This window comes from Macadamia integrifolia, chromosome 9 (assembly GCF_013358625.1).
Source record: "Macadamia integrifolia cultivar HAES 741 chromosome 9, SCU_Mint_v3, whole genome shotgun sequence".
NCBI lineage: Eukaryota > Viridiplantae > Streptophyta > Magnoliopsida > Proteales > Proteaceae > Macadamia > Macadamia integrifolia.
Genome location: NC_056565.1, coordinates 25248826 through 25262692, shown reverse-complemented (window position 1 = coordinate 25262692; position 13867 = coordinate 25248826). Strand labels below are relative to the sequence as shown.

The following is a 13867-nucleotide window of genomic DNA, read 5'->3' as shown; positions in this document are numbered from 1 at the left end:
GGTCATTTTACCTATGTTTGGGCACAAGGAACTCACCACTAGGGAGCATTCTTTCTTTCTTTCTTTCTTTTTTTCCTTTTTTTTTTAAAGTATAATAATGCATGTCGTGCGCCCTACTCAAATCCACGTCACATGTGATATTAAGTTCTCATATTGATTAGAATCCTATTGCTAATATATTTCTCATGTAAAGACTCCTATTGCTGGTATGTTCCTTGTGTGGAGACCTATCTTTGGTAGAGTTAGAATGTAATCCAATCTCTAAGTTTACTTGTAAACACTAACTGATTAGGGCTGTATTAATACATCTTCTTCATGAATGGAAATGCAAGGAAATATTTGTTTCTTCAAAGTAATATGAAATGCATCTTACTGTAAAATTGTGCCAATTAAAAGAAGCAAAAAATGCTGGCTAGAAATTGAGCCATTAATAGTGAAAAAAATCCACTAAGTGCTGGGCCTACTATACAATAGGCCAAACTTGTATAGTAGTTGGTGAGCAGTAAACTTGGTACGAGTTGTAAACTCAAACATCATGAGTTCAACTCCCACTAGGCACACCTTGAGCCACTCACACTGGGGGTGTTTAGTGCTTTTCACTGCTTTCAGTGAAAGTTGAATGGTTCTCATTCAACCCCGGTATGACTGATCCATGCAGTTGTGGGGTCACTATGGACCCGCAGGACTAATTAGGCTAAAGGGCTGGATACCCGTCGTTAGCAAAGAAAAAAAAAAAATATATATATATATATATATATATATACACACACACACACACACAATAGGCCAAAGAGTAATACTATGGGGCCAAAATGATAGCCTCATTGGAAGGTAATGGCAAGCCAAAAACTTTTAACAACAACAAGCATAGTCTTATCCAAATATAATGGGGTCAATGACATGAATCTAGTTTAATATGCGAGTATGACCTATAAGACAGTGTTGGCGACTCCTTCTTGTATTTTTAGGTCATCTTTCTAGGGATATATTGATCAAACATTAGAGGACCAGCTACTCTTTTCTTTGGTAAGGAAAGGGTTAGATTTTTTTTTTTTTTAATAAGAAGAAGAAATTAAATATTAAACAAAACTGTTTGTACATCAATGTTATTGTTAGAGAAGGTGATATTTTGTTTCCCGTTCATAGATACATTAAACAAATGAGCTAAAAACAAGACCACTTCGTTAGTAGGCTTGAGCTGTTAGACTAATGGATACCATTTCAATCCAATTAGAGAGAGAGAGAGAGAGATTTCTAAATATTTCCCTTTTATATAGAATAATATAGAATACCCTTAAACAAATTAAAACCTTCAAACCCTGACAAAACCTTCCCTATCAAAGATACCCTTAACACATCACTAATAAGCAAGTTAATCAACCACCGTAGTACCCTTACATAAAAGTTATATAATGCAGTAGAGACCTGACACACATTGATTATTCAAAGTTGGTAAGCAATATTCAAGCAGATCCACAGCCACCACCACCACCACCACCCCCGCATCCTACATTGACTTGAACAGGTTTAACTTTCTTAACAGCAGCAACTGAAGGATTAGGCTTTTCTTCAACTTTTGGAGACACCACACCAGCAGTAGTCCCAAAAGCAGCAAGGTTTCCCTTGGCCTCTTCCTTCACAGCTTCTTTGTTAACATCAACCTTCTTGGGCTCTTCCTTAACTGTTGTCCCTGTTCCACATGAGTAAGAATAGGAGCCACAGCAGCCACTCTTCTTTTCCATCTTCTTAGTCTAAAGCTCTTAATGCCACAACCAAATCAGAATATTATTTTAATCTCAATCAGACCTGCACTTCGTATAGCTCTCTGATGCTTTCCATAGAAGTAGAAGGTGGGGGAGTATTTATAGATGTAGTACTTCGTGGATATTGGATAACTAATCGTCTTCCATCTTCATTAGATCTTCATTTCTTCACCGAGACAACTTCTGATTGGTTATTTGGTTCCTTGGTTGATTCATTAGTCGCTTCAATCTGAGTGATTTTCTAGGTTTTAGGGTCAGTCCACAGAATCCAAAGAGAACACCCCCCCCCCCTCTTCCAATCAAATACTCTGTAATGATCTCTCTCTCTCTCTCTACCAGCACAGAGAGACAAATATAAAAACTGTGACACTGTGTGTCATCTAGTTTTTAAACCGTTTCTTAGACAAATATAATCCTCAAGGTATCTAACCGGATTAAAATGCTGGTCCGACCATCGAGGTTCCATTAGATAACCACAATTGGGTACCAACTTGGAAGAGAGACCTTTGATGGCCGGCCTGGCCTGGCCTGGGCCAGCAACGTGATTTGGAGAAAAAGGAAAAGCTAATGTGCTTTGTATTCTAGGCGATTAAAAGGCATGGGGATTCCCTTCGTCGGATCCACTTTGTCCAAAATAATTCGATCCTAAAACCGCCACATAAATTTGTGGATTTTTTTTTTCTTTTTTTCTTTTTTTTTAATGGTGGAAATTGAACTCTTGAGGAGAACAATAACAACAACACAATAATCATAATCTTATCCCAATTAAATGGAGTCTGCTACATGGATCTGAATATGAATAAAAATATAAAGAGCAACATAAGTAAGGTAAGATGAAATAAAAAGTAGGTAGACAACATAGTAAACAATAGTCCAAGAAGCATCACATGAACATTCCTTACAAGGAGTCAACCACACGGGTCCTTTTTTATCAAAAAGAAAAAAACTACATGGGTCTTTATCCTCCACAAAACTCTATCCGTGGTCATACTACAATTGAACCACACCATATGCATATATTTTCTTACTACTTCATCAATCGTCATTTTGGGTCTGCCTTTACTTCTTCTGGTTCTATCCAATTGAATCTGATCACTCTTTCTCACCGGGGCATTCATAGGACCCCGTTGGACATGATCATACCTCCTCAACCAGCTTCACAGAACTTGTCTTAGATAGGAGAGACTCTCAAATCGCGTTTAATGCAATCGTTCCTTACTCTATCTCTCTTGGTCTTGACGCACAACACTCTCAGAATTTTCATTGTAGATGTAGCAAAATTAATTTGTCTGCTTCAATCAAATCTTATTGAAATTTAGAAGAAAAGGAAGGGTGTTTGAATGAACTCTTTCAATCCAAAATTCTAAACAACAGGTGTGGAAGATTTCTTGGCTCTATTTTGGAGAAAATTGTAGCTCAAGACAACGAGGGAAAAGCAAATACAGAACCACAGAAAATATACATTTAAGTTTTTTTTTTTATTTTTTGGATAGAAAGAAACTTTTTTCATCTCAACATGAAACACACATGGACGGAGAAGAACACATCTTACAAATCCATGGAACGGAATTGCGTCATACAGTAAAGTCAACCATTCTGTCAATCTTCTTTCAAATAAACTTGAAAATACAAGATAAAAAATAAGAATGCAAATACAAGATGTCTTCCAAAAAATCTCTCTTCTTTAGGGGTGAAGATATTTCCAAATGTAAGAATGAGTTATTCCAGACTTGGGAAATAATCTTCAAAATAATCAAAGCAATAATAAACACAAAGATTTACATGGTTCGGCTTTGCCTCAAGCCCTCTCCCACTTTGAATACCCCTTGTACACACACTCTCAACTAAGCTTCTCTACCCGCGAAGAAACTCTAAGCTTCTACCTCATGGATGGCGCAATGATGTGATAAAATTGGAAAAACTACAAAAACCAGAAACATACACCTCACCATAGGAAGCTTCTTGTCCGAAAAAAAAATGGAGGAGATCTATGATTGCTGAGCCAAAACTTATGTTAAAATTTGGTGCAAACCTGCAGGGAACATCAAAGGCTCCCAAATTTTGTATATGAGATCCTTGTGTATAACGTATTTGATAATTAATTAACCAGAGCAAATCCTCTCTTTATGTATTGTACACATGAGAATGGCAAGTTGAGAGCATTTTCCAATTCAAGGCATTTGGATGTGAGAGTGTTCAGAACTAAATTTGTGTCTGAGACAACATCCATCCCCAAACTTCGACACACAACAAGAGATTGGTTGCAGACCCAAGGGGCTGAAACAATGAAACCCAACCCCGAGCAACCCTTATCCGTCAACACATCCTTGTATGCCCGGCAGACTTGCGAAACATACTTCCCCATTGGAAAAAGCTGCTCAAATAAAGGACTACTACCGTCTGGGTTCATGATGTCAGAATCTGCATGGAGGTTCACCACAACGGTGCCATGCTCAGGATGGAGCCGGCTCTTAAGGGCTTCAAGAAACAGGGAATGTGGGTCCCAAAGCTTATGGGGAAAGGTGTCATCACCATCATAAGCATCAATAAAGGCAAGGTCATAAAGATTGGAGTTGTTAACAATGAACTTCTCTGCATCTGATTCATAGAGGAAGAGCCTCTCATGGACTCCTTTCCAGAGCACCTGATCAGTGAATGTTGGTTTTGGAAGTGCACGTTCACCTGATGGTTTCATCCTTGCAAAAGCTGGGAAACCCATTGCCTGTATTGAGGTTGAGATAACAAGAGGATCAATTTCGACGATGTCTACAACTGCCCCTGAAGAAAAAAGAATTCGTGGGATTAGTAAATTTTCATATGCTGCTAACTCAAAACCAGGATAGTATGTCCAACCAACAATGGCACTTTTCCTTATTTCTAAAAGACAATCGATGAAATAAACACCAGCCTATGTGACAACTTTCAGTTCCATTGTCATCCATGTTTATCAAAGAGGATTCTAGCATCCATTTACCATTAATTCATTTTCCTTTTCCCTTTTGATTTCCAAGGCCCCCTTCATTTCTGTGTCTTTGTTGCTTTAAGTAAAGAACACGTTAGAAAGGCAACCTTCGGTACAGAAGGAAAGCAAAAGAAAATGGGAAAACTCTGATGAAGGAAGATTCTAACAACTGCAAAGTGACTTATGTGGCCCAAGTGTACAACCCTGAAATTTTCTCCTACAAGAATAGCTTGGAGTGAAAGAAATTATGAAGAACAGGAAATTTCTAATATATGAACTATAGGTTAAGGAGAAAATAGAAACTGAAGAGAATTTTAATTTTAACTGGAAATTGATAATAAAACTCAGAAGGTTCTATGATTGTACTTATTAGGTGCAGGTGGATGGGATGGGTTTCTCTCTGGAAAAACTCAATCCTGGATCTATCCTGGATGAATTAAGTAATTGGCTAGCAAATTAAGTGAATAAATAGTATAATTTCAAGTGAAGGAAAAGATTAAACAGATCTAATAGTAGATGATTCTTCTAAGGATATAAATATTCTGATCAAGATCTATTAGTCTTGGCAGCTGCAGGTCTGGGAATAAGAATAAGAAGCAAGAACTAATGAACAATTCTCTGATTGAAAAAAGATCCATATGATCAAAAAATTAAAAATTAAAAAACAAAACATGAAACCCTGACTTGAAACCCAAAAGAATGTAAAAACAGCAGCAAGTATGGATCGTGAATCCATTAATAACAATCAGAAAGAAAGATCTAGCAATTGACAGAAGAAATAAAGAGTATTTTGAGTCACTCTATTGCTATATAGTACACCAACAATGCAGGCAACAATTATTAAAAAACAAAATTCAATCAAATTATTCAAGATAAGAGGCCAACTGATTGTACATCTGTGATGTACACACTACTATACATGATGTTGATGTTCACTGATTCTGTTTATTGAACACTAAAGAAAACCAAAAGGGACATGACAGAAATGAAAAGTGAATGTCTTCTCACCTAGAATTTTACTAGCCAAAAATAAAGGTAGACTTCCTCCACCATGACCTACACACAGGATGCGCATAGATTTCTTTCCATTGATAGCACTCATCAGATTATAATTGCAAGATGCTAAGGTAGCCAACCCAACTGAAACCATACTTTTCAAATCTACAAAACGAAGCAATGCAGATCAAATATCAGCTTAAAGGGCAGTAAAATAGCCATAACAACAAAATAAACAATTAGAAAAAACCTATTGCTTTGGGTAACAAAGGTAATGTTGCTGTATTGATGAAATTATTATCAAGTAGAGACTAGAGATAGCGAACAATTAAAAAAAATTAGGATATCTAATAGACAGCACAGTAAAGATATTCAGCCATGCTCAACTTCGTTATGTGCCACTATACAATATATGCATTGTCAATAGCATATAAAAGTAACGTCTACTGTTCTACACAGTGAAGGCCCCAGTAATTAGAATAGAAACAGTCAGGATCAATGCATCAAGTGTTTATGATTGACCAATGCCATTTTCTTGAAAGAGTTTTTCCATTAGAAAATTGAACAAGGTTGCAAATGTTTGTTCAGAAATACATCTTTAACTACAAAACATCATCTGTGAAAGAAGTTTTGTTGATACTCCAAATTCTAGAGAAAATGGGAACACCAGTGATTACAACCTAAAAAATCATGGTGCTGCTCTTTGCAGGTGTTGTCTGCAGCCAGTTGGACCATCAATACAATGGTTTGCAAGGATAAAGAAGCTTGCAAAAAAAGAATGCCAGAAGCCATGGTGGCGTCTTTTAAAGGACTCAAGAGGCAGATAACTATCATTTCCTTCTCCCATTCTATCAGTACAGTGACCCAAATGCTATTTTGGGAGGGATTTAACTCTCAGAATCAAAACTCAGACGATTATCATAATAAAATAAAAGAGAGAGAGAGAGAGGATAGGCACAATCTGCATCCTAGTTTTAATCAAATGTTTTTCACTTTGGCCTTTGTGCAAACCGACTTATCTCGCTTACAAGTGAAAGGTATTATAATTTATTAAAATTAGAAACCAACAGATACAGAGTCTAGAGGATAATAGCATAATCTGTATCCTAGAAACACAATCTTGGGTTTTGATGTAGGATTAAAAATCTTGGGTCACATACCAAACAAGAACAACAAAAAAAAATCTTGGGTTGCATACCTAACACCATCTGGAACATACATAGAGATAGGTATATAGTATATCAACAACTTGGCCTAATCAAGAACAGGAATTATAAATAAAAGAAGTCCAAACTTACAACTTACAAGTCCAACCATATGAGAAATTGGACACAATAATCCTAAAAAGGATAAGCAATTTATTGGTAAAGAACAATTCTTAAGACATGGACCAACATCAGATGACTGGACATTCTTATTGATCTCCCAACATTAAACTTCGTAATTGCAGCTATAGGTTTGTTGCACAAGATTATACGAATGAAACTTAGGTTCCACAATCCACAAGTCATTTTACATTTATCAGTTATCACACATACGATTTTCAATTTAGGTGTTCATGCACGCCCGCATGCACAACTGCTTGGTTCAGCCCAATTACTCTATGCAAAAGTGGGATACAAATTAGCAGCTGAGAATGTGAAGTTTTCCACATTACATACTTCCATAAAAAACCCAAAATGAAATGTGATACTTTTAAAAGCAGGAGGAAGCATATTTACAAGAAAATTGAAATCACCAAAAAAAAAGTGTATGCTTCATAATAGTTGCAGAAGTGAGGTAGCTTCCTGAATGCAAGGAGCCAGAACAGATAAGGGAAGGGAAAAAACAAGAGAATAGCCAGCCATATAAAAAATATTCCTCCAAGATGAGAATTTCGTGAAGTGCAAACACACTAGTAGTCAGACTTAAAAACATGGAAAATCCTCCAACCCTCCAATTCAATTTTTTAGGGGTAAAAAATCAATAAGATGTGTCCTCTCCTATTTATTGAATAGCCAACTAGCCTAACTAAACTCCTGCTGCAACTTAGGGTACACTTGGTAAGGTCTCTGTTCCATCGGAGTGATTCTGTCTACAGGATACTAATGTTTATGTTCTTCGAAAATATTTCTGGGCAAAAAAAATGTTTGGTAATGAACTTTTGAGGGTGTTGTTTTCACTATTTCAACCTCTCTTTTGATGGGAACACCCTCCCAACCCGTTTTTGAGCCATGTATGTGATGCAGATGCACACCCATGGACCGATGCAAACCCATCTAGCTATCCAGAAGGAGATGAACAAGATCCACATTTGAGTTTTGGTTCTAGTAGGATCTTTTAGGATTTTATTTCTATTTTCATGCAATCTTTTATTATTCGTACCTTAAGTAAGAGATAGCTATTATGATTTAGTTTCCAATTAATGTGAAGAGAGAACGAAAGACAACCAGAGAACAACAAAAAAAAAGAAGGTTCTTCTATTGCCTTTTAAAGAATGAGTTCTGTTATTACAACTAAGCCCCTGTCCCTTGTTCTACAGTAAAGTCCTTGCTTTTAAAATTTTACTTCAGATTAACCCCATCACCATATTAATTTCCAGAACTGAAGTTTTCTTTTGGGATTAATTCCAGCTTTGTCCCTGGTCAGTTATTTCACTCTAAAAGGGTTTTAAATTGTACCAGAAATTACAAGATTGCCACTGGTTTGCTTACGTTGAATTTTTTCTTTCTTTTTTTTTTATTTTTTTTTTGGTGGGCCCATAAACGATATGATTCCGATTTTGGAGACCGGATCCACATCAGTATGTCTCTTGTGATAATTTTGTTACCCGGATTTTTGGGAGAAATGCTTCTTTCTTTGTGGTTCCACCGTTTCTGTTCTCAGTGCCCAGTTTGTTGAAGTCTGGAACACAAAAACGAGACGGCATTGCCAAACGCATTTCTGCTGTTTTTGTATTCCAGTGGAACAGAAGAACACCGGAAACATTCCTTCAGAATGTTAATAAACGCACCCTTAATCTCAAGCAGTAATGTTATTGAGTGTAATTTCTCAAAAAGATTCTGTCATGTGTATGTAATTTGGGTTATGAATGCTGAATGCTGATTTTTTCACCTCTCTGGAATAAATACCTTAATCCAACAACTACACGATTCTGAAATTACCTCTACTGCAAAGAGAACTTTACCAGTTCTCTGTTAGAGGACTGGAAAAAAAGATGACTCGGCAAAAAGCCAGGGAAATTACATGGAACAGCCAAACAATGTGCCTGTGGCATTAAGTAGACAGAGGCAGGGTCTGATTTCCTGCATGCAGCCATTATTTTAACAGTGCTTTGGCGAGTGGTGTCATTAAAGCGAAGAACACGCCATTGATAACCGAGAATTGTAAACTGTCCATTGTTTTCATGCTCTGGGTGTACCTGCGCATACCTTTGCCGAAGCCATTGTTCAGTCTCTGGCCAGTAAACTGCACCCTGTACCACAATTTCGCTTAGTCATTTTATCTAAGTGTGTGCTAGAGACAGTTGAATGAACTTCGAGCAAACAATGAGGATTGATCTGAATAACCAAAAGTATAAGAAAAGGCAAGAAAATGAGGCAACTTAAGAAAATATGAATTATTACACAATAATGCTGATCTGACCAAAACATTAGAAAAGGGGACATAACCAATTCCTGAGAAAGGCCTATTGGGTGAGATCCGGAGTCATTGCAGGATTACACCAACAACTCTCAATATCAGCAGCCAAAAGGTTTATTCTTATTACATGAATTTGTTGCATAATCATATCAATGAAATGAACTCACCAACAAGACCAAAGAAATGAAATGCATTAACCTTTCATGACAGTGTAGAACTGATAAAATGCCAAACAATGACATGAGCAATAGTAAAATAATCGCAATAGTACTCATTATATCATTAAGAAACATGCATGCACTTCTAACAAAATAAGTAAATATTGTATGTATGCCAAACAGTTGTAATAGTTTCCCGTTGTCTATTTCACTGATAGCAAACCATATACAACACAAGTTAAATTGAAAATTTTTTAAAATAGATTAGGACAAAAAAAGGTGGAAGGTTTACATATCACATAATGCCACTTTCATTGACATAAATCACTGCTTTCATGTTATGGTTATGAATTGAGAATTTTAGGATTCTCACAGTTGTACGAATTATAGATGGACCCATTACAATATGCTGGAAAATAGTCACAGGGAGCTTTGCTTCCAAGGGCCATGAATCCTATTAATTCCTCTAGCAATGAACTTGTTTGGTAAATATTTTTCCACCATATCTCCAAAAATTTACGCGTGTCCCTCACGATGTCAGACTATTTTTATTGGCAAACAATTAATTCATTACCACAAAGTGATCATTTTAGGTATCTCGGGTCAAATGTAAATAAAGAGGTGATATAGATGATGATGTTTCAAAAAGGATTAAGGTGGGATGGCTGAAGTGAAGAGGTGCATCCAGAGTGTTGTGTGACCGACGTATTCCTTTAAAGCTTAAAGGGAAGCTTTGTAGGAAAGTCGTTCGACCAGCTATGATGTATGATGCAGAATGTTGGGCTGTCAAGAAGTGTCATATAAATAAGTTATATGTACTAGAGATGAGGATGTTGAGCATAGTTGTCACGGCGTCAAATCGATCCAAGGCCGTGGAGGGGTGGCTAATCGATTTGGCGATGAATTACCCATTATGGCGTTGCCATGGCGGTCAAATTGTCCATGTGTCACTGTTATTTTCCCTATTTTCTAAAGTTATTTAATATGCTACTTTTTTATTTCTCCTATTTTCTAAAGTTATTTAGCATGCTACAAGCCTTACAATATATACCCTATAACAAATAAAACCAACATTAAGCAACATCAAATCATCAAAAACCAACATAGCCCTATCAAAATGACCCTGCATTTTACAAAAAATCGACTGCCTAGTGAATCAGGCGTGACCTGGCGTCCATGGCGATGCCTATCAGCCAATGGCGACCACCATTTGAGTCACGTAAATCGTAGCACTGCCATGAACTTCTTTTTCTGTCAGGACGCCAAATCGCCGCCTTGGCGATGACTAGGAATGCCATGACAACTATGATGTTGAGATGGATGTGCATCAAAATTAGGAAGAACAAAATAAAGAATGACCATATTAGATCTGATTTAGGAGTGAACCCAATTCATGATAAGCTTCAAGAAAGTTGTTTGAGCCTCAATGAGTGATTTGATTTAGATTGAAGGATCTAAAAGAGCTAAGGGCAGGCCTAAATGACTATAGGTGAAGTAGTGAGGAAAGACATGCATAGTGTAGGTCTGGTCCCATGTATGACCTTGGATAGACCTTTTCGGAGGGCAAGAATCCATCCATCTGACCCCATTTAGGTAAGATTTTTCCGTTTTGTTGTGGTGTGTTCCTTTCCTTTTACTTTTATTTTTATTTTGTTGTCTTTGATCGGATCCATGTAACCAACCATTTAGTTGGGATAAGGCTGAATTGTTGTTGTTGTTGTTGTCTAGCATTTATTACCATTGACCTTAATAAGTTCTAACATCTTTTTCGGTACCAAAAGCAAACATGGAAGCTATCAGGCAGATGAAAAAACTCTTGTTTACACCTTGGAAACCATACACATATTATTTTGGTCAAAAATCATAAGACAAACAAGTACAAGGAAAACTATATGATATCTCATACCTCTGAAATTTACTGCATTAAAACCAATGTGGCCTTACGTAGCAAGCCACGTCCCAATGGTGACGCAAATTAATAATCAAAATAGGTTTGTTTTATTAGGAATAAGCCTAAGGTAGGGTTGTATATGTGTTAGGCCTTTAGTCCATGTGGTTTGGAGTGTATTGGGCTACTTTTATGGGTCTAAAAGAGGGGCTCTAAGATTGAGTACGGGATTACTAGTTAGTTTCCTATTTTCATTAGTTTCCTTTTTAGTTGGGCATTGATGGGGTTATTTAGTTTCTAAATCCAGTTTATTTAGTTTCTAATTTCAGTACTTCTTATTTCCTAGTTTCTATTTCTAGTTTTAGTAACCAACGGACTTTCTATTTTGTAAGTTTCTATTTTCAGTTTTAGTAACTAGGTGAGTTTCTAATTTTTAGTTTCCTATTTCAGTTTTTAGAAACTAAAGTTAGTTTCTATTTTATATAACCCCCATCATTCATTATTATAAATAAAGGAAGGGCTCTCATTACGAGTCAGACGAATTTTATGAACAAAAAAGATGCTGCTGAGTTTTCTCCTCTGGAGGTTTCTGTGTGTTTGATCATAGTGGAAGGAAGTGGTGTTTGATCCATTCGACTCCTTGCGGTGGGAAGCCCGGGAGGATCAACTACAAGTGTTTTTCTTCTTCTTCAAGTGTTTCCGTTCTTTTTTAAGGTTACTATAAGGCTCCATTACTTTTCCATCAAATCAGGTAAGAGGTCTAAACTGTGATTGAATTCTGGTTCTGGAAATACCGGATCTGTTCCTACTGCCCCAATTCTGTTTTGGAGTTCCAGCCGTCGGATGGCCTTAATCTTTGGATCGATTATTGAGCCAATGGAAAGGGAGACTCGATCCTAATTTGGGGTCAATCAGACCTGGAATTTTATTGTTATACAAATTCTCCTATTCTGGCTGATTGCAATCTCTGCCCAGATTGTGAATCGATTTCTGTTGGGTGTTGCTGATTGGTTGCTGATACTATTCCTCATTGATTGAACTTCATTAGTTGATGATTTCAGTCCTATATTCCCTGCTGTTTATTCAGTTACAGAATTGTTAATTTCTGAGATCGATTGTTTGATCTTTAAATTGTTATCAGTTTGGTTATTGTTCTGTTATTGGAATCATTGGTGATTATTGGTTGTTCTTCTGATAAAAAGATCCTGCAGTTGAGACTTGGTTAGTTCACCTACCCTAGTCTACATTAAATGGCCTTGTTATTATGTAGTCTTATGGTAGAGGAACCCCTAACAGTTTGGACATTGGGTATAAGATGCTCATAAGATGGATGTGGACAACCGACATGAAAACTAGGTTGGGCACAGATAAAACTCCTTGCCCAAGACGAGGATTATGATAGGATTCAGATTGGCCTAATGGTCACCAATACAGCACACTGTCCAACCCAAAACAGGTTATCTCCAAAAAATTTTACACATCTAAAGGGCAGAGGGGAATTCCTAGAAAGAAGAAAAATCTACAACAGTTTGTCCTCGACAAAAGGGAGAAGAGGTCCATCAAATTCAAGGAGCTGAAGACTATCATCCTTTGATCAATTGGAAAGAAATTTTAGGCCCGGATGAATGAAGTGAGTCCCAGTTGGGTGAAAGACAACCAGATAGAAACTTTTTAAGTTTGCTAGGCAAACCTCGCGTACCTAGAGCAAGGGTACTGCTAGAGAGTTCATGTGAGTTTTTCCCTGTTATTACAATTACTAAGGATCAACTCAGAGTAATAAACGAATCTTTTTTCTTAGACATTGTGTGATGAACTAGCAGCTAGATCCAATGGTGTCGCATAATGTTGAAAATTTAAGCGTATATGATCGTAGGAACTCATCAGCGCCAAATTACTCTATAATTTACTCCAGGGCTAGTTTAGGGGATTTAGACTTCTTATGGCGACACACTGCAAAACTATATATTTACCAGCCTCTAAACGTCAAATTGAGATTTGAGACAAAGAAAATTCATCCATTTTGGTCAATCTGCAATCTAAAATCACGTAAATTATATCACTATAGAATACAAAACAAGATCAAAAAGCCTCCGAATTCAAAAATCAAAAGAAAGGAAAACCGACCGGTCTGGAAGAAGGATACGCAACAACAGACACGACACCATTTCCTCTGTCGGAATTGGACCGAAGGACGGTATGTCCATCTGAGTCTGTCCCCCACCATTCGGAAGCATAAAACCAATCACCCTCGTCTTCGATACGAGTAGGTCGAGCTGAAGAGAAGAACCAGCGAAGCTTACATCTTGAGCTCAATCTCGTTCTCTTCCACATTACAGAAACCCTCATCCTGCTACCTACGAAGCTCACGGTCAGCCGTATAGGTCAAAGGCCACAAACTTGCAGAGTACTCTCTCCAACGGGAACCGCTTTTGAAATGTAACGGCTCCTTAAAACCCTAACCCTACTCAATAAGGACCAA

General features: G+C 37.1%; 1 protein-coding gene across 2 annotated transcripts; it reads right to left on the bottom strand.

Moving 5' to 3' along the window:
* Positions 1-3423: 3423 nt before the first annotated feature.
* Positions 3424-13834, bottom strand: LOC122088149. 2 transcript variants are annotated; one of them, XM_042657312.1, is made up of 4 exons: positions 13513-13834; positions 8947-9175; positions 5734-5886; positions 3424-4541 (listed from the first exon to the last, which is right to left on the bottom strand). In XM_042657312.1, exons 1-4 carry the CDS (start codon positions 13732-13734, stop codon positions 3862-3864), a joined length of 1284 nt encoding a protein of 427 aa, XP_042513246.1. In that variant the 5' UTR covers positions 13735-13834; the 3' UTR covers positions 3424-3861. The 2 variants fall into 2 exon arrangements, with proteins under 2 accessions (XP_042513246.1, XP_042513247.1); XM_042657313.1 differs by having other exon boundaries at positions 9132-9175; positions 13513-13601.
* Positions 13835-13867: the final 33 nt, after the last annotated feature.